This window comes from Pogona vitticeps, chromosome 1, assembly GCF_051106095.1.
Source record: "Pogona vitticeps strain Pit_001003342236 chromosome 1, PviZW2.1, whole genome shotgun sequence".
Lineage (NCBI taxonomy): Eukaryota > Metazoa > Chordata > Lepidosauria > Squamata > Agamidae > Pogona > Pogona vitticeps.
Window position 1 is genome coordinate 242018568 of NC_135783.1, and position 27025 is coordinate 242045592.

At 41.6% G+C, this 27025-nt stretch overlaps 2 protein-coding genes across 3 annotated transcripts in view; one reads left to right on the top strand and one right to left on the bottom strand.

Annotated features, from left to right (window-relative positions):
• LOC144585996 (uncharacterized) overlaps positions 1-27025 on the top strand; it is a 338930-nt gene that overhangs the window by 70691 nt on the left and 241214 nt on the right. The window lies entirely within an intron of this gene.
• WNT10A (Wnt family member 10A) overlaps positions 1-27025 on the bottom strand; it is a 78629-nt gene that overhangs the window by 20191 nt on the left and 31413 nt on the right. For both annotated transcript variants that reach the window (XM_072985316.2, XM_072985315.2), the window contains exons 2-3: positions 22029-22291; positions 1917-2293 (exon numbers count right to left, since the gene is read on the bottom strand). In XM_072985316.2, the coding sequence (XP_072841417.2) occupies positions 1917-2293; positions 22029-22291 (640 nt within the window). The remainder of the gene's footprint in view (positions 1-1916; positions 2294-22028; positions 22292-27025) is intronic.

The following is a 27025-nucleotide window of genomic DNA, read 5'->3' on the forward strand; positions in this document are numbered from 1 at the left end:
CGTAGTCCAAAATTTCTATTTTATTTTATTTTTGTTGCTGTTGTTTACAGTTACACATTGGTCTGCCTTTATCTTTTGTTCTGGTTATATCATTCTGCATAAAATCTTATTACATGTAATAAACTCTATTGAAAACATTGCTCAGGAGCCTAATTGTGATAACACCTACAAATTCATAGTTTCCATTAATAATGCAGTTTTGACCTGAACAGTTCTGAAGCTGGTCATTGCTGAGGTCAGACACATGTAGTTGCCAGCATCAACAGGTACATGTGCACATGCGGTTTTCTGCATTTACTTTATGAATTTGTTCCTTTGGACTTGGTATTATTCACAAAGGAAGTGTGACTTCATGCTGTTTCACACTGGTCAGGGCAAAGGGTATTCTATTTCTGGACCCACATTTATTCCCACTTCCCATAAAAAGCAGAGATCTGTTAAGCAGCACTGGGAATACCTCGCTGGCTGAAATCCTGTTGTGCAGTTCTGCCAACAGCATAACTTTTAGATGCCCAATACACCCAAGTTGAGAAATCTCAGAAGGCATTGTCTGTTGCATGGTGAGTCATGTGACTCAGTACGCAACAGATGATATCTATGAAGATTTTAAAATTGATTGTAACTCATTTCCAAAAGTTATGCTGTTTGTGTAACAGTGTAACCAGAGTTCAGACACTGAGTCAAGAAGTCCCCTCTGGTTCAGTAACTTTTCCCACACAGTGACTAGCCAAATTACATGGGTACAGCAAATGTGCAGACAGAGAACACCTTCATATCCCTGCCCTGTTTGCCCCAAGTATCTAGCTACCAGAGGTAGTAAACTGCATCTTACTATAGAGGCTCTGGATGACACTTGAATTTTCAAGTGAGCCTGCCATTAGACTTCAGTCTGTAATGGGGCTTCCCTCACACCCCGTGAATAAAGTTGTAGGCTGCTAGAAGAAATGTCTGAGATGTGTCTGCATGAATTGCATATTGAAATGAGGTCACTACCAAAGACATCTTTGAATATCCCTGCCTGAAGAGAAACTAGATTGTGAAATAACATTGCTCCTGTTGAACACTCTTGGTAAATATTGCAAGAAAAAAGAAAGCAAGAAGCTAGTATCTGGAATGTCAGTGGATATGCACACACACATGTGTAAACAACTTTACCTCAACGCCATTTGGATTGTCTGAAGTGAACATTAAGACAGGATCCCCTCAATGCTTCCCTTTCCACATAGAAAAGCTGACTGGATGACACTTGAATTTTTCTTCAGTTCTGCCAATGGAGTAACAGCCTCCTTTACATTTGAAAACAGCAGGTTAGCTTCAAGTAATGTGGGCAAGCTAAGTGGCTAATAGCTCTTTCCTCTGACACCTTGCTGATGCCCCACTGCCTCCGCGGTCTGAGATGACCACCATATCCTGCCTAACACTAAGTCCAGCTCTGGAACCACCAGTAGTTTGCACAATGGCTTTGAGAAGCTGTGTACCAGGAAAGGAGATCTGCAGGCACCTTATCTCACTTCAGCGGGGAACTAGACTGAATTTCATGCACAGGTCCAGAGACTGCTTCAGAGAGGAAGCCAGCAGAGTAAAAGCCTAGTATACAGTTTAGGTTTGCTGCAGATTTCATCTCTAGTTATACTGTTGCCTTCCCCCTCCCATCACCTTCCTGCAGATATGCAAACTCAAAATCACAAAAAAATACAAGCAAACACATCTCTTATTGACTCCCATTTCTAGCCCACTCCAGTACAAACTATCTATTCTAAAGCTGCCAACTGGGCAAATTGCTGTGTTGGAATGGCCAACTTTTTTAATGTCTTAAGGTGATGAGTTCTCTCTCACTGTCCTATACCCTACCTGAAAAAGTCTGAATAGTATTTACGAGCTCAACGTTCATCCCCACCACAGGGCTTTCAGCTCACCTGCCGACCCACACGGTTGTTGTGCAGCCTCATGCGGGAATGAATGTCTCGGTGGATCTCCCGGGAATCCAGGAAGTCCTTGGAAAACTTCTCCCCATAGTCCACATCAGGGCTGCAGCCACCCCATTCCCAGGAGTCCTGCAGGCCTGGGGCCTCTGCTGGCATGTGTTCCAAATGCACCCCATGCACCATCCCCTTGCCTCGGTTCATGGCCTCCAGCTGGAGACGGTGGAGCTTCACACGGAAAGCCTCCTCATCCCCACGACGTTTCTGGTCGCAGCCGCAGGACTGCAGCTTGCCCAGGGAGCAGGCGTTGGACACAGCGTGCACCACACCTGCAGCTGCAATGGCATAGGCAAAAGCACTTTCCCGGAAACCTGCAGGAAGGAGCACATGTAAAATTTCACTCAGATACCATTGAAAAGCTCACCACTATCACTAGGATAGGGCCCCATGCATAGCTTGCACCATATAGTGCAATGTTTATTTATTATATGAAGCCTTTGTTGCCTTTCTGTGTAGTTATGGACTACAGAACCCATGGTCCTCCACATATTGTTGGACTCCAGCTCTAATCAGTCCCATTCACCATGGCCAATGGACACTGGGAATGGGAGTCCAATTACATTCGGAGGGCTCCAAAATATCCACTCCAAGACACATCATCAACAACTAAAGGCTTCATTATAGCCACTTACTGTCAGAAGTATGGTAAATAGATGTCGGGCGTTTTCATGTTCCCTGGCTTATTCGCTAGTGGCTTTTGTTCACCAGTCTTTTTATTTTGGTTGGCAGTTGGTGCTACATGAGCTGACAGAGTTTGAGTTTGTCATTCCATAACATTTTAATGACTGTTTTTCTGTTTAATTTTAACCTGTCTGATTGAAATGAAACATCTGAGAGGATCTGAGGCATCAAAAGGCAGTGGCCGCAGCGGGCGGGGGGGAGAGAAATCCTTTAAATTAGTTTTTGAAGAGGTAGTCATGTTAGTCTGTGCTGGTATATCAGGCAAAAACAAAAAAATAAAAAAATAAAGTAGACAAAAACTTTATGGCACCTTAAAAACTAACTACTATATTTTAACGGGTCAAGTTCACTTCCTCAGTCTTATTTGTTTTTTTCTTTCTTTTGTTTTTTTGCCTGATGTGCTTTTAATTAATAAATAAAAACAAAAACATAATAAGAAATGAAAACTGCATGTTGTTACAGCTGATCATTAAAGATAAGATAAAAAGGAAGGGGAGAGTGCAGAAAAAGAAGAACTTATTATCCGACGGACCTAATAGTCACTGTTCAGAGTTGCTACGTCCAAGGTCATGGTGACATCCAACCTCCAGTAGGAGTGGAATGAAAAGACATAAAGGCATCGAGGGGCCAAAGAGGAACAGCAACTTTGGTTGTGTCACCTCAGGAAATCTGAACCTTGTCTGGTTCTGAATATCTTCTGAATTGACAATGGCATCCATCCTTGTGTAGCTTCTAGTGTCTTTTTAGCATCTAAGGCCGAAGCAGGAAACAATCGCAAGGCAGGTTTCTTACTGACTTGAACTGTGAAAAATGTGGAGCTTCAGCTTACACCCTTCTGGGCTGATTCATTCTGCTCCCTTCTATGAAGGCAGAAATGCCACTGAAGAGGCTAAGAACACACAGACTAGATCTTGGCTCATGCTTCCCCTGAATTTTCCCCCAAGTATTATCCTGATGTCTCATGCTACCTGCTACTGTTTATGTCTATAAAAGTCACTAGTCTGGGCATAGAACTATGTTTAGTAGTCCATTCACCCCCACACATCAATCTGATGAAAGAGTCAAGTTTAATCCAGTTCTCAAACATCTGCTTGCTTAATCAACTGCAGGGGATGCTTATTCAATAAAGTTACCTAATTACAAACCCAACCCACCCTATTTTCAGCATAGTCTTCAGCCGTTATTCCTCCCATTACTTGTAGTACTGTGGTGCAAACAAGATAGGGCAAAGGTGTGGAAATAACCCACAGCCCTTGCCTCCTAGCATGAATATACAGAGGGACCCAGAAGAAGACAATCACCAAGGGCAAGAAGAACTGCCACTCCTTTGGGTGGCAAGACAGCATTCACAGACCCTAGGCCATCAGACAAGGAGATCAGCTATGAAGAAATGCATGCATATATATATATGCCGTATAATGTGCACCTTGAAGCTGCTTAGTTGTGTGAAACAAAGGGCACCAATCTCTTATCTGCATCCTGAGTCATGAAAAGGACCGGGGCTGTAAGGCTGCCTTGGCCTTATCCAGGCAATAAGGTTCTTCTGAGGGCCAAAGTATGTGAGGTATGGAAGACGTCAGCATCAGACCACCCAGGGTTTTTTTTTTACCTCCATTTAAATACAGTTGCAATCTCTCCCTCTTTCACTCTCTCCTTCCGTCCTTCCACCTCTCCCCCGCTGTAGGCCAGAGGTGGGCAGCCCAAAACGCTCTAGACTATTTTTGCTTTCCCCTGGACCTCCTCTTCCAGCCACACTGCCCCACTCAAAGCACTCTGGGAAATGTGCCTCCAAACTGCACATGGCAACTCGGAAGTCATTAGAAGTACAATTGCACCATTTTACCCCTTCTGGGCCCTGTTTTAGGTCTTAAAGGATTTTTTTTTTTTTTAAGAAACAGGAAGTGACCAGCTAGGTAAAAACAACTTCATCAGGCCTAAAGCAGCAATATTTATTTATTTATTTTATTTTTATTTTTATTTTTATTGTTTTTATTCTATCTATTGTTGTTAGCCACCCAGAGTAGACTTTGGTCTAGATGGGCGAGGTATAAATTTAATAAATAAAATAAATTAATAAAATAATTTAATAAAATAAATTTAATAAATAAATAAAATAAATAAAATAAATTTAATAAATAAATAAAATAAATTTCATGCTTATAGTATATGCACAAAGGGATGTAGATAAACAAGCCAGCATGGTCTTCATAAACAAAAGGAGGTGCTGCTGCAAAATGTTTAATGCAAAGCCTTGTTAGCTTTTTTTTCCCCTCTCTTTCAGTGTTTCTAATATGCCAAGGTTGAATTAACTCTTATTTATAGTAGCAGTACTGTAGTTTCACTCCCTGACTCACCACTGATGTCACTTAGCCTTCACAGAGGGCATAATCATTTCCCAACTCTCCTCCTGCACAAGCTAAACAGAAGGTGCCATTCCACAGTAATAGAGCAACTGGCACACACATATTCTTCACAGAGGAGTACATGTTTTTATATTTAAGAATCCAACAGAAACAACAACAATACTTCCATACGTACTTCCTCCTCCATTGTTGTATTTATGCTAGCGCTGAACACAAGAATAAAACAAAGGACAAAAAGGTCATGAGAGAGAGAGAGGGATCAGGGAGACAGACATCATACTATCTAAACTGGAAGGAAGGAAGGAAGGAAGGAAGGAAGGAAGGAAGGAAGGAAGGAAGGAAGGAAGGACTCTCTTATGAGAGATGCCACAAAATATGACTTCAACCAAGTATTCAGCCAAGTGTAAAGATAATGGCAGCCTTGCCACTAAAGAAAGCTGGACTACAGATGATGAGGTGTTATTTCAGAAGGCTTGGGATACGGCATCGACTGCTTTGGAACCAAGAACCAATTGTCTTAACTTACAGGAGGTGAATTAAGACCATTTCTAAGACAAGAGGTGATCAGGTGGAGGTATTTTTGGAAGCCATAATCCTGGACTTTGCTTCCCGTATTGTTTTTAAGGAGTGATAACAGTAGGAATTCCCTTTGCACAAGCCTAGAAACACTGTTCTTCAGCAGCCCTCAAAATGTTGCATTTCCAAAAGGAACTCAATGCATTACACACCACTTCTCAGAGCCATGCTGCTGCTATCATCGCTCCATTTGTATAAGTGATCTGTTGCTTTGCACACTATTGACAACATTTGATGCTTTTATCAACAGGCCAGGGAAATACAGAAAAATGCACACTGGTTTTCAATTATGATACTGCTCCTTGGAAATAGCTATAATATACCAAAAACAAAACCAGTGAATGCTTCCATTGCCACTCAGGATTGATAAGGCAGTCATACAGAAAAATTCCTCTCAAAATTCCTCTAAAATGCTTTTAAATGACCTTTAAAATTATCTTTTGGAAATAACAATACAGTATAACTGGGAAAGTAACTAGATGCTATCATTAAACCAAACTACTCAGGGCTTACTTATTATAATTTAAAAGTAACTTTTGTAGCTAATATTTACGTTGGCCAAAATCTAGGTGCTTAGTGTAATAAATCACACTAGAGTAGGCCCATTGAATCAATGATGATTAGGTAAGTTACCTTCTTCATATGTTCCACTGATTCAAATGAACCTACTCTAACTTTAACTTTGTGAGTATCTCCTGTTTCTTTGAATCAATCGAACTTATGGAGGAGATGATTCCATGGCCTATTCTAGTGCAATCTGCTACACTAATGAAGATTTTGGCCATTATCTGTTACCCAAAATTAACTAGTTACTGGTAACTATGTAATTCATAAATCATTACTTCCAGGTTCTGTTGTTCAGTATAACTTATATCACGTTAACATTACTAATATGATCATGATCAAACAATCTATGAGGCTGGCTACACATGGGTTTATTGGACTCTGCAGTCCCCTGCTAGAATAGTTAGGCTCCTTCTTAAAAAATATTTACTACACAATGTTCTTGTTAGAGCATTCCATCCCATCCCTAATGGGTCTAGGGTTGGAATCTACTGCTTATTTGGAATGAGCAGTTGAAATAAATGTGGTTTTCTTGCTGTGCAATCACCTAGATTGTTCAGTATGGCGTTGAAGGTGCAAATTCTTCCTACGTACATGTCAATGGTAAGTGTAAAGGTGGGTGTGGTCTGGCCATGACTGTGGGTGGTATCCTCCAGACTATTTTGAAGTGAAAAAAGCATTTTCAGTTTTATTTTATTTAAAAAAAAAAAAAACACACACACTTTTCTACTGTTGCACTGCATCACTTAAGCAGTATGCATTTACCAAAACATATTGCCACTCTGTACTCCTTCTCTTTGTGAGCATAAAAACCCAGCATTAATGCCCACCCACAAGCAAATGGAAGCAGGCTGTTTCCCTGTTTCCAGCCAGCAGACAGGTATTGCAAAGAGAAGGCAGGAGTTGGGGAGCAAGAAGGGGAAGGGCACATTGCGACCAAACAGCTCAGAACAGGGCAATCTAATGCCAACATGTGGTTGACTAGATCACAACTACAAGGGCTGCAGGAGCAATTTCCATGTGAATGGAAGGAACAATCTAATCAAGCCCCACTGTTCTAAATTGTTCCAAAGCAACCCACATTAGATCACTCCCTATTGCTAATGAAGCTGTACCCTATACCACATTTGTTCAAATTGGCCTAACAAAATGCCTACGAAATGTTACATAGCACTAGGAAATACAGATTCTTTCTAAAACACATCTCAATGTACAAAACTTTGAAAAGTTTGGGGTTTTTACACTACAGCCAGAAGTGGTAGATTCTAAGGGCTAAAGTCCAAAGAAAATGAACTTTTAAACACTCTGCTCCTATATCATATTATTCATTTAATATCAGGGTGCTTTCATGGGCCAAATTTTGGAAACAAAAAGTATGTACTTATGTATGTATTCCATTAATTGTTCTTCTTCCCACTCCTTTTCCTAACTGGAACTCTGCGTAAGACACAACAATACTTAAAAGCTATACAATCACATATGTGTCATCATAACATACAATTAAAACACCATGAATTCATAAATAAAGAACATGTCAGCTACCACATCTTTTCAAGTTAGGCTTGGTGATTTCTGTTTTGGGACAAGGGGATTACACCAGAGTGACCTCTAAGATCCTTTCAGAACCTCTGGTCATGAGGAATCTGAAAGAGGGGTTGGGAATGGGAATGATTAAGCACCATTGAGTCTCACCCACTGCAATGCTCGCCAGCTATAATTAGAGCACGCTTCAGTTTTGGGTTTTGTTTATACTCTGCAAGATACACTGGAGTCACGCGAGCTTTCACAGGAGAAGCAGCTTGAGGCTGAAATCACCATAGCTCAGCATTGTTTCACCGTGCAGAGGGGAATTTCCAGAACTGGGTTTATCAATGAGGGAACTAGACAAACCCAACTCAGAACTGTTGTGTTGCCAGGGAAGGTTTCGAATTACATGTCATATACATGCACGCACCTCTCACAAAATATTCTATGAATATAGGATAAAGTTTATGCATTTATGAAATATGGCAGTATACTTCAAATAGATAAGATCTGATAAAAGGTGTGTGCATATGAGAGAGAGAGGAGGATTCAGTGGCTTTCATTTAAAATACCAGAGCAAACAAACTAAATGCTGTCTGGCTTGATAAAGGAGGCTGACCAATCTCTTTATTTACCACTCAGTTTTTTTTTGTTGTTTTTTTTGTTTTGTTTTGTTTTTTGCATATCCAGGCACTAAGGAAAGCCTGAACATTCTTATTTCCATATATCTTAATTTCATTCATACCCTGTGACTAAAGAATGACAAATACCTCCACTTCTGAAAAAGACCATAGTCCACCTAATGCCAATTTTCTAAGCAAAGCTCAGTGGAGCAAATAGATAGCCAACAGAATGGATATAGGGCCAAACAACAGTTGGCAGTGGGTACAGTATCTCCTGTTTCCTTCACAGAGACAAAGGGGTTTTTCTGCTTACAGCCCCTTCCCAGCTGGGTAATGAAGAATCTACTGAGAGTCCTTCATTTGGACCCTACATTGCCTCTCCTCAAGGCCCTGGAATCACCATGTATCATAAGCTCATATTTTTCCAGGAATCTATACAAAATCATCCCTCCTTTGTAATCTTCTGTGCTTTTCTCATCCTGCCTCAGCTTCAGAAAATTGTCTTCTTTCTTAGAGGAGGAATGGAGAAGCAGGAGTAGTCTTTGGTCTCGTTTAATGGGCATGATCTTGATAGCGTTACAGGCAAGCTGGTAAACCAATCACAGCTCAATCTGCCATTTATTATGGCTTTTGCAATGGGCAAGGGCACCATTTTGTCATTAGTTGGTCTTCTTAAAATAAACCTTTGGTTAACACTGGAGTGCTTTTCTGGTTCTAGTTATGCATGTCAAAGCAAAATACTCTTTAAATGAAATAGTACAGTGCTCAATTATTGTAATCCTACTTTTAAAAAGTAAAACACTTCCCAGTCTTGCCATTTTAGTTACATTTCATTTTAAATCTACATCTCCAATCTAAAGCAAGCATTCAACACTTGGCTTTCAGTGTTCCGTGGTTAGTCAAGCCAAATCAATAGAGGTGCAGAGGAAAGACTATAACTTGTTTCTTCCATAACCCTGGGGCAGCTTGCTTGGTTGTTTTCAGATTTTTAAAATATATTTTTGTTGTGTGTTTTTTTTTCCTATTGAGAGGAGCCGGAAAGACTAAGTATATGGCATCTTCAGAACCTGGAGACCCAAGAAGGTATGGGATTGTAATGGATCCCTTGATCTGCCTGTAACACATTCCTCCCGACCCCTAGGGCTGGAGCATTGACAGGGCAGTGATGACACAGTCGATGCTGGAAGGGCTAAACTTGTTCTCTACCTCAGGAGATCATCCATATCCTAAGACCACTGGGTTCCCCTCCTAGGGATTGCAGAATTGCCCTTTTCAATATACATGTGCTTACCAATGATCTTTATTTTTTTAAAGACTGCTCAGGGTTTTGCTCCCCCACCATATTGGAACTTCCCCTTCCCCTCACTTCCTGGTGATGGGGGCCAGTCTGTATGAGGCCTTCTGCTGTGGCCCTCTCACGGACAAAGGCACACCACAAAGGAACAAATAGAACAATGACGTGCAGTGTCCCTGGTAGTGCAGAAAGCTGCACTTCTCCTTGTAGCTTACAGCAGAAAAGTAAAGCTTTATGAGTACTAAGACCCACCCATCTGAAAGCAGACCTAATTCTCATTGCAGTAAACCTCTGCCTGCACTGTGCCACTTTCGAGTGCAGTTAATAGTTCTCATAACTTAGGCTGCAATTACAGTGAGAACCCAAATTGGAGTGATTCAGCTTTGTAGCAGTTTGATTCGCAGCCAGTCTTCGGCTGCCATTTGTTTTGAGTGATCACACAGGGCCCATGGATTCATTCGGAGCCAGTAGCTATACTGGCTCTCATGGTGAGACCCAAATGTCAGCCCAAATCCCTCCCCTATTTTCTTTCCTCCTTTTGTGCCCTCCCCCAGCCTAGTTCATCCTCCCTCTCTCACCTTTTGGCACAGCTTTGCCAGACTTTTTTCTTCCTCTCAGCCAGCTCATGGAGACGTCTAGTTTCTCCATTGGGGACTTTTTCCTAATTATTTATTATGATTGTGGGGAGGGGTTGGCTGTGGATTGCTGTGGGACAAAATGCCAAGCCACTCCCCCTCGGTAGGAGCCCTGCCTACCTGCGTGCCAGCAGTATGGGGCCACTACATCCACAACAATGTATTTGCAGCCAGGCAGAGAGCTTCCGCCAGGGAAGGTGGTGATCGGAGGCAGCCAGAGTATGTTGGTGATGCATCAGCTCCCACACACACACAGAAGGACAGCACTACAGGTAAGTCCATGCCAATCAGTAGCCAGGATTTTTCCCCCACTTTGTCCCATGGCACCTTTTAACCATTTCTGTGTAACCCAATCACTACAGTATTTCCCTGGAAGTAAACCCTGTGGGTTTTCTACTAAATGTAGGTTGTGCAGCCTCAACTGAAGAGTTATGATCAGGAGAGACATACTGATATTTTTGATGATTGGCTTTGTTCCCCCACTGTGGAGTCTATAGTGCTAAACTACTGTATTACTGCAATGCTTTTGCTGTTTAATCATTTAGTCGTCTCCGACTCTTCGTGACCCCATGGACCAGAGCCCAACAGGACCTCCTGTCTTCCACTGCCTCCCCGGGTTGGGTCAAATTCATGTTGGTCGCTTCGATGACACTGTCTTTCCATCTCATCCTCTGTCGTCCCCTTCTCCTCTTGCCTTCACACTTTCCTAACACCAATTAATTTTTTTTAAAGACATTTGGGTGAAAGATCACAGGGAGAAGGTGTTCTTGTAGTCCCTAAACATCACCACCACCACACCATCCACATACCTTCCTCCTGCCCTTTCGCAAAAAAAAGAACAGATCACATGGGGGAAAGACTGTCTGAATCTTTTCAGTTTAAAAATAGAAGCCACCAGCGGCTGAGGAAAAAAACCCTACAATAAGGGCCAGACTAATTCAAACTGGCCTTTGCATCATGTGATCAGTAAACATTCATATAACAGGAGCAAATTCCGCAGAATCTGACCATAGATGCAGCCTCAGACTTCTCCCTGACATCATGTTTTATGGGATCAGATGTATATCTTTCTGGTATTGAGGAGCATTTAATAATGAGAGCCCCCAGCTGCAGTCTGAAGCTCAAATACAGTCTGATCACCTCACCAAACCTGAAATTCCTCAAATATGACAGATTGGAAAAAGTAATCAGTGGTTCCCAGTGCTAGAGGCTGTTGGATCAAACTAGACAGCCCACTGTTTTCATACTGTCTTTTCTGTGGCATCTGTGCTGAGCTGTCAAATTCTGATATCAGGACATTCATGATGTTAACCCTCTAAAATTTAGGAGACTGAGATGGGAAAGGGATCAGAGAATAAGTTCAGCCACCTTTGACTGTTATCACAGGCCAACTTCAAATCGAGTGCTTTACAAATCTTCCTGGCAACCACCACATACACATACATCATTACCCCCTGAAGATTTTTTTAAAAGAATCACTGTTGTTGCGCGCGCGCACACACACATGGACATGCACACACACTTTTCGAATCTCTGGTTCTTGAATACAGCTGTCCAGATGTCTGGAGTCCAGGTCAAATATTCTCAAACAGCAATTTCTATATTCCTTGTTCATTTTGTAGCAATCTGAGCTGTGTCCCACCTTTGTTTTCTTAACTGAATGATCTAAAACCATATGACCCTTTTCTCTGCTGTAACTGTACAGGTCTCCTCTTTTAAGCTTCCTGAATGGAAGCCTGCCTCAGAATCATGGCTAGGTCTTTCCGAGCCATCTGGCTAAGAAGATTCAGGGTGAAAAAAAAACAACATATTTAACATCCATCTCCCGTCAGGATCTCTCAGTCTCAAATACCCAGATAAATAATATCATTTTAACTGTTTCGCCTGGGTTTTCACCCTGTCCAGAAAGCAAGAATTGCAGAAGGATGCAGAATATTCAAGATCCTGCTCAGAGGCTGTCACAGAAGAAGAAGATTGTGAAGTAAATGTAGGATGGTGAGATTCTGCATAGATGGAGTGAAAACAACTTATGATGAAACCATGGAGAAGTTAAGTGAAGGGAGGTGATCTTTATTAGCTTCTTGAAGAATATTTATTGCGAGGCATTCAGAGGTGTTTTTTTTTAATGTACAATATATTCTGCTATTATGGCTACTGAGCTCTGATACAGTCACCCTTATGTGCTACTAAACTTGAAAGTGCTTATTCTCAGGGCCAAAGTAAGCACGATGCCCAGAGATCTGTGACCAGGTTGCATATAGTTTTATTTTTCAATTAGAAGTCACCAAAAAAGAGGGTGCACCATTTGTTTCAGGTTCAGCGTCCTGGAAGAGGAGACTAAAAGCTTTTACCTTTCTCCTGCTCTCCCGAGCAAAGTTCCACCCCCATCTGTCTCCTAGAAGCTGATATTTGCCCTGAGGGTGGGGTGAGGGAACAGATGCTTTAGAACTTGGAAGAAGGATCCAGTTGTGGATCTCAGAACATTTCATTTCCTTCAGTCCTCAAGTCTACAACCCAGGAAGGAAAGAGGAGCCCGTTAATGTTCTCTCCATTCCATCGTTTCCTAACTGTGTGCTGTACTTGATACTGATCTGATTGTCTGCGTCTCTGGTTCTTCATCTATAGTAAAGGTAAAGGTTCCCCTTGACAATTTTCGTCCAGGCGTGTTCGACTCTAGGGGGCGGTGCTCATCCCCGTTTCCAAGCCGTAGAGCCAGCATTTTGTCCGAAGACAATCTTCCGTGGTCACACGGCCAGTGCGACTTAGACATGGAACGCTGTTACCTTCCCACCGAGGTGGTCCCCATTTATCTACTTGCATTTGCATGCTTTCGAACCGCTAGGTTGGTGGGAGCTGGGACAAGCGACGGGCACTCACTCCGTTGCATGGATTCGATCTTACGACTGCTGGTCTTCTGACTCTGCAGCACAGGCTTCTGCGGTTTAGCCCACAGCGCCACCACGTCCTATTCATCTATAGTACCTAAGCCTTAAACTTATCACATCTTCCTAAAATAGTCAAGCCCAGAAACTGTGTCTTTCCCTGTGTCCTACGGTAAGTTTAAAGGTGCTCAAGTGCTCTTTTGTATTACAGGTGCCATTATAATGTTATGCTGGCAGAAATCTGTGATGTAGGCATAACACTGAATATTCTGCTGGTTCAACAAAATGTATCCCTGTCCCTGGCAGTGACTGCAAATGAAGTAGAGGACCACACTGCACATGTTTCCCATAGCAGCCAGTAACCCAACTGGCACCATCCAGTTTCCCACACATCCACATTTTATTGCAGCTTTCCCCAGGAGCTGTACAACTGCTACCCTGTTTCCCTGAAAATAAGACCTAACCTGAAAATAAGCCCTAGTATGATTTTTCAGGATGCTCATAATATAAGCCCTACCCCCCAGTTAAGTGAAAACCCATCCTACACTCTTGTGCAGCAATCAAAGTAAGATGACATGACTGTATTTGAATAAACGTAGATTGTTGTACATGAAAAAAATTAAAACATCCCCTGAAAATAAGCCCTAATGCGTTTTTTGGAGCAAAAACTAATATAAGACCCTGTCTTATTTTCAGGGAAACACGGCAACAGCCTGCTGCCAAAGGACAGCCAACAGAGAGCTCTGCAAGTCTGTTTTAACATGGAAACACATGGGCAAAGGGAAAGTCACAGTACAAATCCTATACTGAACTTCACATTAAAAAGTGCACCTACTTTCCTTTTAAAATATCAGAGCATATAATGCTACTGGCACATCCCATAGACCCACAGCAACATAGAAGAAACACTTAACAACTATAGTGGCAGGAAGTTTGCAAAATAACCAGATATGATTATACTGTACAATAATATTGAAGGCATGTAAGGATGACTCTCACTTTTGTGCTTTTTTTGCTACTAATTCTTGAGATCTATTCTTTGACATTTGTCTAAAGCTGTTCCTCAGCAGGCCACAAAGTATCTTAAGGAAGTCGTCCCTAGAGAGTTCAAGAGTTCTTCTTGCCTTGTTTTAAAAGGGGTGATTTCCCTCCTGGGGTGCAGGGATGGGCTGCCTTCTTGTCCCACGTGCTGCCCCCGCCTACTGCTTCCCTTCCCAAGTCTTCCAAGGGTAATGCAACCAGCCAGTTGAAACACGTCTCCCATTCCCTCTGCCTCTGCCCCTCCTCCCTCTTCTCCTAATTAAACTGCAGGTGAACCCGCCAGGGACTGGCAACAGGCCAGACTTTGAGCTCTTCCCTACAGATCATAACTTGCCTCCCTCCATCTTCCGAAGCAGCAGCAGCCCTGGAGACCTTGCTCGCTTTAGCTGCAGGGGCCTGCGCTCTGGAGACAAGAGACACCCTCCTTTTCGCAGGATGTCCCACCCAAAAGAACACTGTTAATTATATACTCCCAAAGCTTCCTTAAACTTCACTGATGTGCATTTTATCTCCCCACCACCACCACCACAACAACAACAAATTTGAGAAACAGGTCAACCCTGACCCACAGTACAGATCAGGAACTGAGCACAAGAAATAAGAACTTGCGCAACGTCACAAAAACAGATCCAAGGCTCGCCACAAGTGTGAGCACTTCAAGACTGAGGACCAAGTGGGGGGAAAATAGCTGGATCAAGAGAACAAAAGCCTAATTAAAAGAGGAGTCCTTATGTTGAATCAAATGCAGGAATCTCTCATCTCAGCATGATAGAAGATGTGGTCTCTCATCTAGCAGCACTGACAAAGCATCAATGCGGTCCTGGAAAAGTCACATGTAGCAAAAGGTGGGTAGGGCTCAGTGGACCCATATCCACTAGCAGGTTGGTGAAGGCTATTCAGCTACCTCAGCTGATTCATGAGCTGCTCCAAAAGGAGGGGGATGCAGTCCTTTCTGTGCAAGAGTCTAAGCAAAGTGGTCTTATAGACCAGATGGGTGGGGTACAAATTAAATAAAATAAATAAATAAATAAATAAATAAATAAATAAATAAATAAATAAATAAATAAACAAACAAACAAACAAACAAACAAACAAACAAACAAACAAAGTACCAGTACTCCTTTCGCACAAGGTACTGGGAATGTGGACAAGCCTCAGCATCACTTGCTCATCCATTTATAGTTACTTCATATTCTGTAATCCTACCGTGCTCTTAAAATCTGGGGAAGTATAAAACATACTCCAGCATACTGAGTTTGTTACCCATATCTGCAGGACTAAAGTTACTTCCTTCTGGGAAGAGAGTCATTCCTCCTACCCCTTCTGATGGACCGCCTTCATGTTCTAGTTCCAAGAAATGTTGAGAGAGGCCACAACCTTTTGCTTGAGATGGACAGTTTTGGGGGGATTCATAGAGCCACTTGCATTCCAGAGAAGGCTGGAAACCTGCTCTACAGGGTTACTAATACAGTATAATATTTAAACTGCCAACACTCTAAACGACCCAGTATCTATTGAATGGACTCTCTGCACAGAATTCGATTTTGGTGATGTTTGAAGCATCTTGACCTGCAACATATATTAAAACTGGTACAAAAAACTGGTAGCTGAAAAACTATTTTTTTCCTGTGAAAATGTGGAAACAAGGGAATTAAATCATTGCAATGAGCTCCTGCAGATGAGAGAGACAGGGGCGAAAAAACATGAGCTCACTGAAAAACATGCATTGTACAGTTGAGTAACTGGGGAGAGCCTTAAAATGTACAATGAGGAGAAAAGTAAACTGGACTACTTCACATGCTGTTCTTGAACTATATACTTGGGTATTCAGGAATTCATTCTTTTACCACATCCCTCACATTATTGGCATTTCCCAAAGAACTGCTGCCACCCAAATCTACCAAGCTGTGACTCTCCTGGCTGGGAATATTCCTTTGGGAGCTCATCCCTCTCCTCAACCCTGCCACTGACCACACCATCTGGATCCAGAGTGCAGTAGGTTCTTATTTGTTCACACTCTAAATACTGAGCCCATCTTATAAAGTTGCTCTACACCCATCTGCCCTGAGCCTTCTATTGCATCGGATCCTGTTATCAGAACTTAGGTGTCCTTCTAACTCACCAGGTCTGCCTGGCAGAGACCCTTATCAGAAGGAGAATAGTTTTCTGCAATCAGCTCCTGAGCCTTGAGAGACAACTTGCTGATGTGTGTGTGTTTTCCTCTAGTTGGTTGGAAGAGGAGATGATGAGGCGTAAAAGATCAGGGACTGGTAAGGAGAAGAAAGGAGGGATCTACAAATTATTTAAAGTGAGAAGCATGCATGACCGAACTGATGGCGGCAGATGTGAGAAAAGGGCATGAAAGATTCAAAAGCTCTGTCACTTTAGGTTACTAAGAACTATTCTGGTAAGTAACATAAATCCCCAAGACAAAGCAAGATGCACTTCATCTCCATCCATAAAAACAGCATAAGTGCAAGTGACAAGGGACTCCACTCATGTGTTTGCACCTCTCCACCACTCTGTACACGCACTCCTTTCTCAGAGTCCAGGCACTGGTGGGGAAACTCCAATGAGATTGACTTTGATTGGTTGCTGTTCCCTACAATGGCAAAGAGGTGCTGACATTTTCATTCTCCCACTTAGTGAAGCACACAGAAAAAGCCAAGGCTGCACAACTTAGTGTGGCCCTTGTCTCCAGAAACATCAGGCTTAAAAGCTTTTGAGACAGCTGTCATGCTGGCCAGTGGGGTAAGCAGCACAACACAGAGAATTGCTTTGCTTTAAGAGCACAGTAGAATAGACACATTTAACCCTACAGACTGAAGATTACCAGATCTATTCCTGTGCAATCCATTCCTATGCATTCCTATCCCTTACTTGGAAGTAACTGCCACCAGATTCAATGGAGCTTTCTCCCAAGCATCTTTTTCAAGGAGTGCTACTCTAATCTGATTAAATAGTCATTCCTTCTCCCACAGAAAACCAGGGAACTTAAAGGTAAAAGAATCTGTGATAGAAAAGTATCAGAATCTTTGCCAGCCTATGATTCTTCAGATTCTTTGGGAGAAGCTGGAACATGTCTAGAAAAGGGTGATCAAGATGTTAAAATCCAAGCCCTGCAGGGAACAGTTGAGGGATCTGGGTATGTTTAGCCTCGAGATGAGAATGCAGAGAGGTGATACAATAACCATGTACAAGTATTTGATGGGCTGGCACCTGGAAGTTGGAGCATGCTGGTTTTCTTTCACTCTAAAGCAGGGGTGTCCAACCTTTCACCTTCCCTGGGCCACATTAGAAGATGAAAATTTGGTTTGGGCCGCTTGGGGGGGCAGCCCTAGCCGTCCTCAGCAGCCCCGCTCCAAGCACGCTGTGATCTCAGACAGCAGAGGCTGCCAGCTTCGACTCCAGCAGCTTTATGGGGCCGGGAGGGGGTCCACCTATTGATGGGGACGGCGCAATGCAGTCACACAGCCCCCCTGTTCCCTCCCCTCCCACTACTTCCTTCCCTCTCTCCCCCTCTACTGTTGTGTGACATGTCCCGGCCACATTCTGGCCGCAAGCGCCAGCAGTGTAACTTGAAACTTTGGAATTCTTTAAAAATAAAAAATTGCACTGGGCCGCATTACGAGCTGACCTGGGCCTCATGCGGCCCTCGGGCCGCAGGTTGGACAAGCCTGCTCTAAAGGGTAGGGCCTGATGTAATGGATTCAAATTAAGAGAAAGGAGAATATGCCTGAACTTTGGAAAGAACTTCTTGACAGTAAAAGCTGTTCGACAGTAGAACAGACAGCCTCGGAAGATGCGGATTCTCCCTCATTTGAGGTTTTCAAACAGAGATTACATGGTCAACTCTCAGGGATGCTTTGATTACGGATTTCTTATTTTACAGACGGTGATGACTGTAAAATACAGATGACCCAGGGATTTTTCCCAGTCTATAGTCTATGATTCTAAGCTATGACACATGAACATGAACATGATGAGAACTTGGATTCATTTTATTTAGTTAATTAGTTAGTTATTAAATTTATAACCCACCCATCTAGACTGAAGTCTACTCTGGGTGGCTAACAATAATAGATAAAATAAAAAACAATATAATAATAAAAAAAGAAAACACAACAATAATAATATAATTCAAGAAAGGAAAAATAATCAGGTGATGACAGGAGGGAAAGCCTGCCTAAAGAGCCAGGTCTTAGGTTTGCTCTTAAAAACCACCGATTACCAATCTGTTTCCTACTTGGACTCTTGGGTATCTTTATAAAGAATGGATTCTGGATGAACAGCACAGGTCTGATGGAATAATAGGTCAATCAGTGCATACAATTTCTTTCTATTTCAAATACTATGCTACAGCATAGTCTGCGAAGCAACCAACATGAACCTGACACAACTCCGGGAGGCAGTAGAAGACAGAAGGGCCTGGCGTGCTCTGGTCCATGGGGTCACAAAGAGTCGGACACGACTAAACGACTAAACACACACACACACACACACACACACACATGCTACAGCAAACAGGTAACATCTGAAAAACACCTGTTTTAAGAGAGAGAATTAAACCAATTGAATTTGAAAATCCAAGATTCAGTTGTATTTGGAAGTAAAGAAGCAAGTGGTGTCATGTGTATGTGTCTCTAAACTTCTCAGCATACACACACATGCACATCAGAGAAAGAACCATAGGGAGGATATAACAGCAAGAAACACACAGAGAGAGTGTCAAGAGATAATTTGTGCTACTTGTGGAAAGTATCTCAAAAGCAGAAAGAGAAAACAAGCTTTCTCCATTGAGATTTACACAGTAAATCTAGGGGGAAAAGTAGAACTGGGTGCTATACGTTTCTGAGAGTCAAACTAAGCAACTAAAGTGAAATGATGCCCTAAAGAAGTAAGGAAACAACAGAAGACAACTAAAAAGAAATCCTTGGCATTTTAGCATTCACACAGACATCTAGTGTCTTCTAAATGAAAGATCTTGGGCTGTGAATCACACTCAATGGCAGAGCTTAGAGAATGGCCATGCTAGTTGGGATCTCTGGTCCATAAAAATTACTCTTCTAGACTCTGACCTATAGCAGTGTCTTCCACAAATTAATGAAAGCCTGTGCATGGGCAATGTCTGTTTCAGTTAGTAATGAACAACTTTCTTAGGGTTAACCATCTGATAACTATCTAAAGTTCCTTTCCTTCCACGTGTCTTTTCTTGCCTTGAGCCCAAGAGAACAGCTATGGCACTGTATACCTCCAGGCGCCTACAATGAATGCATCATGCACTCTACACAGCTAATCATAATCATCACCATCACAGATAATCATAATCATCACCATCATCACCTAGAGGAATTTTCATCAGGTGCCTTTATGTTGCTTAGCCATCAGATTGGGCCCTTTCTTTCTCTCTGGTTTTCAGACAACATTGCCATAGTTCAATGACTGCCAGTTTCCATGCTGCATTTTTTTGACCCCCTCGAATAATATGTTTGGAAAACTCCAGGATTTTGTCCCCCATTTGGTTTTGTTTCGTTTCATTTTCCCTGCACAAAGGAGCAGGCTTGCACTGATCTGCCTCAGCCACAATGGTAAAAGTTAAGGGGTCGGCAAGAGGATGGGTCTAACAGTTAGTGCACACCAATGGAAAGCAGAGAATCCTTATGTCCTCTATATAGTAATGCAGTTTTGTTTCCAGTTGCAAGCTTCCCAGGTCCTCAGTTTCTCCATTCATCTCCATCACTTTGAGAAGTGATCAGAAAGCTAGGAAGAGGAAATGAAATGGGAAGTCTCCATCTCCTAAACAACATGCTCCTTTTAAAAATATGATGATGATCACATAAAAGGGGGAAATGATTTTTTTAAAAAAAGGTTATTAAATTTGAATGTTTGTTTGGAAGAGAGACTGAATGGTGGAGAGAGGACGAAACACTGATTTATTTTACACACATCAGATGCTGAAGAAATTATACAGAAAGAAAGAGTTTTATGACAGATATTCAAGGCAGCTGACACTGAATTACTTCCCTGTGTTACTGTTACATGCTTATTACATTTCTGCAAGGTGGATTGTGGTTGTAATCTACATTTACTTGGAATAGTGGGTTGTACTTCTTGGCAACCACAGTCTTTTCCATGCTGTGTGCTTGCAAACATTGCTGTTTGACAAGATCAACCCCACCATTGCAAAGCAAAGCTAGATAAAGTATGTACATATATTCATAATTGTGCTGTTTTGAAAGGGAACAGTCTCCAGCACGGTTTGCATGCAAGCATGCATGCCTGATTGTGCATTTCCAATGAAGTCATTTTTAAAAATCAGATGGACATAATGAAGGGACAGGAACAACTGAGAAGTGGGAGTGACAGGGTGTGGCATGACTGGCTGGTACAGAATTGTGGATGCACAAGGACCCAAAACTGAAGCAAACCAGAAGCACAGACACAATTCAGATTTGGAATTTGGACATCCCAATTGCACACTGCCAATGAATGAATGAATGAATGAATGAACGAACGAACAAACAAACAAACGAAGACAGACAGACAGACAGACAGACAGACAGACAGACAGATAGATAGATAGATAGATAGATAGATAGATAGATAGATAGATAGATAGATAGATAGATAGATAGATAGATAGATAGATAGATAGATAGATAGATAGATAGATAGATAGATAGATAGATAGATAGATAGATAGATAAAAGCCTGTCTCAATTTATAGGCATGTGTGAAAACTCTATAAAGTTAAATAGTACCACTGTTTCCCAACACTGTCAAAAGCATACTTTCACAAGCTATATTTGTGACTGTAGAATTTTGTTTATTGGTCAACTACCGGAAAAACTTTGTGGACCTTCAAGTGTCTTATGGTTGCTGAAATTTCTTTATAGAAATATAGGAAGGTGCCGAAGCAGAAGAATATACCCACAAACAATGCAAATTAATTTCACATTAGGTGTATATACTCAGAATGTATATATTTAAACCCAGAGCTTAAAAATAAAGACCCTTGTAACAAGTTCACCTGTTTTTTGCAGTGAGGGTTTAATGGAATTCCATTTCAAAACCAGGATAATGGAATGGGACCTACATTACTCTTATGATGTAATGAGTCAAGTTAACTAGTTAGTTTTAAAGTTTTTTTCTAAACTTTTTAGAGGCATTTTGAAGGGAATTTGCCAGGTTGTGTGCCCTTTTCTTATCAAACCTAAGGGTTCCCCCCTCTACACAAAAAAAGAAGTAATAACACAACAGGCCACTTTTAAAACACTGCAACAAGTAACAACAACAAATTATAATTTTAAAAAGTCACTATAATAAGCAATGGGAATACGTTCCTTTTACAAGGTAGTTTCTTAGGCCTGTTTAAAATATAATGATAGATCACTGGATTTTATGCTTGTGAAAATTAGCTTCACTTTCAAGATCAGCCTGTGGGGGGGGGTGAGGTTTCCATTCCCTTCTGTATCCATTTTTATTTGAAGTATTTTCTTAACTAGCTGTCGTTCTAAAAATCTCTTGGCCAATTTTTAAATGATTTTATTGTTATATCACTTATTCTTTATGTAGATCGGCTCCTTTTTAATATGTATTTCACTGTTGCTGTATTTGGATATTCTGTTATCCAAACGTTACAAATAAGTAAGTAATTAAAATGTGCAGAAGCCTTAGCATTTCCCACAATTTTGACTTTATCTTAGACTTCAAAGAAATAATCCTTTATTCAATCATAAATCCCCATCCCACAATTTTTCAAATGATCCCTTTTATCTTATTGTGTCTCCAGTCAGCCTCACATTCCCTAAGATGTCCCAATGTTGCTTCTACAGGGATTTCAAAAGAGAGATGGCCTCTCACCTCTGCTGAAGATGATGCTTTCATAAGGTATCTTGTTCTTGGTCTCCAGGCTGGAGCAATTCCAGCGCTGATCACGGAACTGGTGCTGACACTCATGGATAGCAATCTGGATACCTTGAATGGCAGAGGCCGTCACATCAGGATTCCGCACACACACCTCCATCTGTCGCCGGGTTAGGCCAGGCAATGTCAGGCAGACTGTGTTGGCATTAAGCACAGGCTCCAGTGGCAACTTCAGCCCCAGGATTTCATTGGAGAAGGAGCTGGGAAAGTAAAAAAAAACGCAGATGATCAACAACATCATCACCATATCCTCCCGACTGTATTAATTCCGGCATATTCCAAGAGACAGAAGATTTAAAAGCTGCACAGAGAACAAACATACCTACTATGACTTATGTTTGAAACTAACTTTGCAAAGTCACAGGAAAAGTTTTCAGTAGTGTGTGTCTATCATCTTCCTTGATAACTGTTTCCTGCTCCTAAAGGTAGGAGAGTCCAGAATGGAAAATGTTTGAGCTGCAGTTTCCCCACCAAAGAGTTTCCCCACTGGTGGAGAACTTTCCATATTGTCTACCATATTTCGTTAGATTAAGCAATGCAAAATAGCAAACTTGTTCATGACTATAGTGTTTTGCAATTGTTTCCCATGAATAATTTTTCCTTGGTTTAGAAAGATTCTTAAGTTTTACTGACAAGTCTAATAGCAGCATAAATCCATACAAGTCTCGATGCCATTCGCAAAATAGAGCGGCAGTGTAAATCTGGAGGGGAAAAAAAGGATAAGGGAAAATGCTTACATAATATGTATATATTCTGAAAAACACACATGTAAATATAATTTTTTATGTAAACTGGGGGGAAAATACAGCCCAGTGTGGAACATAGAAAGGCACATACTAAAAGTGGAGGAATCTAAGCAAAAGCAAGCCTAACGGATTTGTCCATCCCTATTAGTGGCACATTAACGTTATAAGAGCCTCGTGGCGCAGTGGTTAAACCGCTGTACTGCAGCTAAAACTGTGCTCACGACCTGGGGTTCAAATCCCAAGTAGCCGGCTCAAGGTTGACTCAGCCTTCTATCCTTCCGAGGTCAGTAAAATGAGTACCCAGCTCGCTGGGGGGCAATGTGTAGCCTGCATAATTAAATTGTAAACCGCCCAGAGAGTGCTTGAAGCGCTATGGGGCGGTATATAAGCAGCACACTTTGCTTTGCTTTGCTTTGCTTTACTTTTTGAAAGAGTCACCACAGTGCTGATCTTCTACACTTCTATAATGAACCCAGTATCATACAGTCATGGTCAAAAGCATTGGTACCCTTGCAATTCTGTCAGAAAATGCAACCCTTCTCTCAGAAAATTGTTGCAATTGCAAATGTTTTGGTACTCACATGTTCACTTCTTTGGTTTTGCATTGGAACAACACACACAAAAAAAAAACAGAGAAGAAAAGTCAAATCTGATACAATGCCACACAGAAACCCAAAAATGCACTGGCCACAGTTATTGGCACCCTGTCTAAATTGTAAGAAATAATTGCTTTTCAAGCGTGTAATGCTCCTTTAATTTGTATTTAGACACACCTGTCACAAGTAAGAGGTGTCGGCAATATAGTAACGACACTTGCAACCAGTTAAGATGGAGAAAAGTTGACTCAAACTTTGTGTTGTGTGTGACACTGTGCATGAAGAAAAAAATGAAGTGTAAATAGTTGTCTGTGGATTTGAGAGAAAAAAAAATGTGGAAAAACATCAACAATCTCAAGGGTACAAGTCCATCTCCAGAGATATTAATGTTCCTGCTTCCACTGTGCGCAATATCATCAAGAGGTTTACAGACCATGGCACTGTAGCTAACCTCCCTGGATGTGGACAGAAGAACAAAATTACTGAAAAATTACAAAGAAGGGGTGTTGGAATGTTGGATACAGAACCCAGATTAACTTCCCAACAAATTCAAGCTGATCTGCAGGCACAGGGTGCTGCTCGCACTATCCGTCGCCATCTGAATGAAAAGAGACGCTATGGAAGGAGACCCAGGAGGACAGCACTGCTGACACAAAGGTATAAAAAAGCAAGACTGGAGTATGCCAAAACTTATGTGAGAAAACCACAATCTTTCTGGGAGAACGTAATGTGGACAGATGAGACAAAAGAAGAGCTTTTTGGTCAAGTACATCATGGCACAGTTTGCAGAAAAAGAAATGAGGCATTCAAAGAAAACAACACAGTCCCTAGAGTCAAACATGGTGGAGGTTCAAAGATGTTTTGGGGTTGCTTTGCTGCTTCTGGCACTGGATGCCTTGACTGTGTGAACGGTATCATGAAATCTGATGATTACCAAAGAATGCTGGGGTGCAACGTAATGGCCAATGTCAGAAAGCTGCTTCTCCACCAGAGATCATGGATCTTCCAGCAGGACAATGACCCAAAACACACTTCAAAAAGCACTCAGAAATGTTTACAAAGCGCTGGAGAGTTCTGAAATGGCCAGCAATGAGTCCAGATCTGAATCCCATAGAACACCCATGGAGAGATCTCAAAACAGGAGTTGGGAGATGGTATCCTTCAAATCTGAAGGCCCTGGAGCAGTCTGCAAAAGAAGAGTGGTCCAAAATTCCAGTAGAGAGGTGTAAGAAACTTATTCATGGTTATTGGAAGCAATTGATTTCCATTATTTTTTTCAAAGGGGGTGCGACCAAATATTAAGTTAAGGGTGCCAATAATTTTGGCCAGTGCATTTTTGGGTTTCTGTGTGGGATTGTATCAGATTTGACTTTTCTTCTCTGTTTTTGTGTGTGTGTGTGTGTGTGTGTTGTTCCAACGCAAACCAAAGAAATGAACATGTGAGTACCACAACATTTGCAACTGCAACAATTTTCTGAGAGAAGGGTTGCATTTTCTGACAGAATTGCAAGGGTGCCAATATTTTTGGCTATGACTGTATCTGTCCACTGCTGGTCCTAGTGGTCCAGGCCCCAAACAGAAAGGTTTTTGTAAAACGCACATCTCCTGAATAAATACATTCTGCTTCCATCCTCAAATGATGGTTGTTTATATTCAAAGATCTTCAAAGGTACAGAAGACCAACTCACAAATGCCTGACTGCATTGCATACTTCCATGGCACTCTTTTTCACACTTCTGGCATACATCTGCAGCACTTTTCTTCCATACACAGATGGATATTCAGAAAAGCAAGACAAGTGTAAAACATCAATCTGCATGCAAGGCACCTATGTTGGATAGTAGCTTCTTCCTCTAAATAATGATCTTCTCATTGCAATGGGTCATAAGGCAGGTTCCATTCAAAGTCTAGAAGAGACACAAAGCCATATTCTGCTCTAGCTCCAGATATTCATGTGGTTAAAACAACCAGATCACCAACATCTATATTACAATATGCCTGCAACACTAACATAGGGTATAACCCTGCTGGTAGGATACTTTGCATGAGTTAGAGCTTTCCCTTTCCCTTTCCATTCCCTTCACTCACACCCCATAGTTCTCAGATGCTGCTTTGTCCCTACCAGAATGGGAGTAGATATCTCTGTCTAAAGTTTGTTTACTGCGAAATACAAATCCAGTAGGATGCAGGTCTCTGGCTTGTATCTCCTCTATCAAGCCAGAAAAATAATCCACTGTTTGTTGTAAGATTATTTGGCTTGCTTGTCTGTGGAGAGATAAACCAGAGAGACAGCTGCTGTTGAGTTAGCACATCACACTAAACAAACCAAAGACCAAAACCGTTTGTAGCAGAAGCAATTAGACAGTGGGAGTCCAGATGCTGGCTCATCCACAGTAAACCAGGGTTTCCAATGAACCCCAGGTTTACTGTGATGCACATATCTGGCCAAGCTCTCTTGCAAGGCCAATATGTGCAAAGATGTCCCATGAGTCCATCCAGCAGGGCAGCCACATAAAGATGAATAAATCATGGTCTTGTTTCTCTTGTTGCCTCAGAAATAATCAGACCTGGAAAGCATAAACTCAGAAATATCCCACCCATTTACTCTGACCAATGCATTTTAACATGAAGAATTCTGAAAACTCAAAAAATGTTCCTGGAATTGTTTTTGTTAGTTAGTTAGTTAGTTTATATTAGGGGGCCCTGGTAAAAGATCACCACCTAAAGTCTACTCAGGCCAATACTACATATTATATGAAATATAATATAAATATTACATCATATGGTCAAAAGTTGGCTAACAATCCATGTAGAAGAAAGGCATTTTGAGGAGGCAGCTATCACAAATAAAAATATAGCAGTGCAAGGGGGGCACCCCCAATGTTTTCCCCACTTGCCATTTTTCCACCCAGTGCATATGCCACCCCCAAATCAAATTCCATAAAGGAAGAAACCAGTTAGTGGCAATTTTATTTGGAAGATGGCAGGTAAAAAAAGGTGTGTGTACCACTCCTACCGCCACATCTCCCAGCCATCTTTCTCCCCAAGCAAAGACCACCAGGCTGCCATTACAATGCAATTTGCATTCAGCGTTTGCATCTCATTATGGCAACTAGATTTGTCCTTGTGGGTGGCCTACATCATTCCTTGTAGGTGGCCAACATAGCAGCAACAGTCTAAGCCATGTGGGAAATAGCAAATCACAAATAGCCATCTAAAAATAGGATGTATAAAATGTAAGAGAAGAAAAACTTGATGCAAGAGATCTTAAGCAATCTTACCTATGGGGAAAGTAATTCCCTTTCCAACTGATGACCATCTTGAATTTGAATGCTTTTTTGAAAATTTGCCCCCACCCACCAGAAAATAGTCTTACGTTGCAATCTTATTTAGAAATAATTCCCAGGTATTTCAACAGCACATACCGGTTAGGGTATACGGGAAGGTAGCCTTAATCTTCTGACATATGTTCCATTTCTATTTGTTATTAGTCCTGATATTTCACGTAAAGGCAGAGAAGCGCAAAGAGAACAAAAGTAAAGACTTAGAGAAGAAAAACGTTGGTTGACTTCCAGCAGGCCACTAGAGTGCA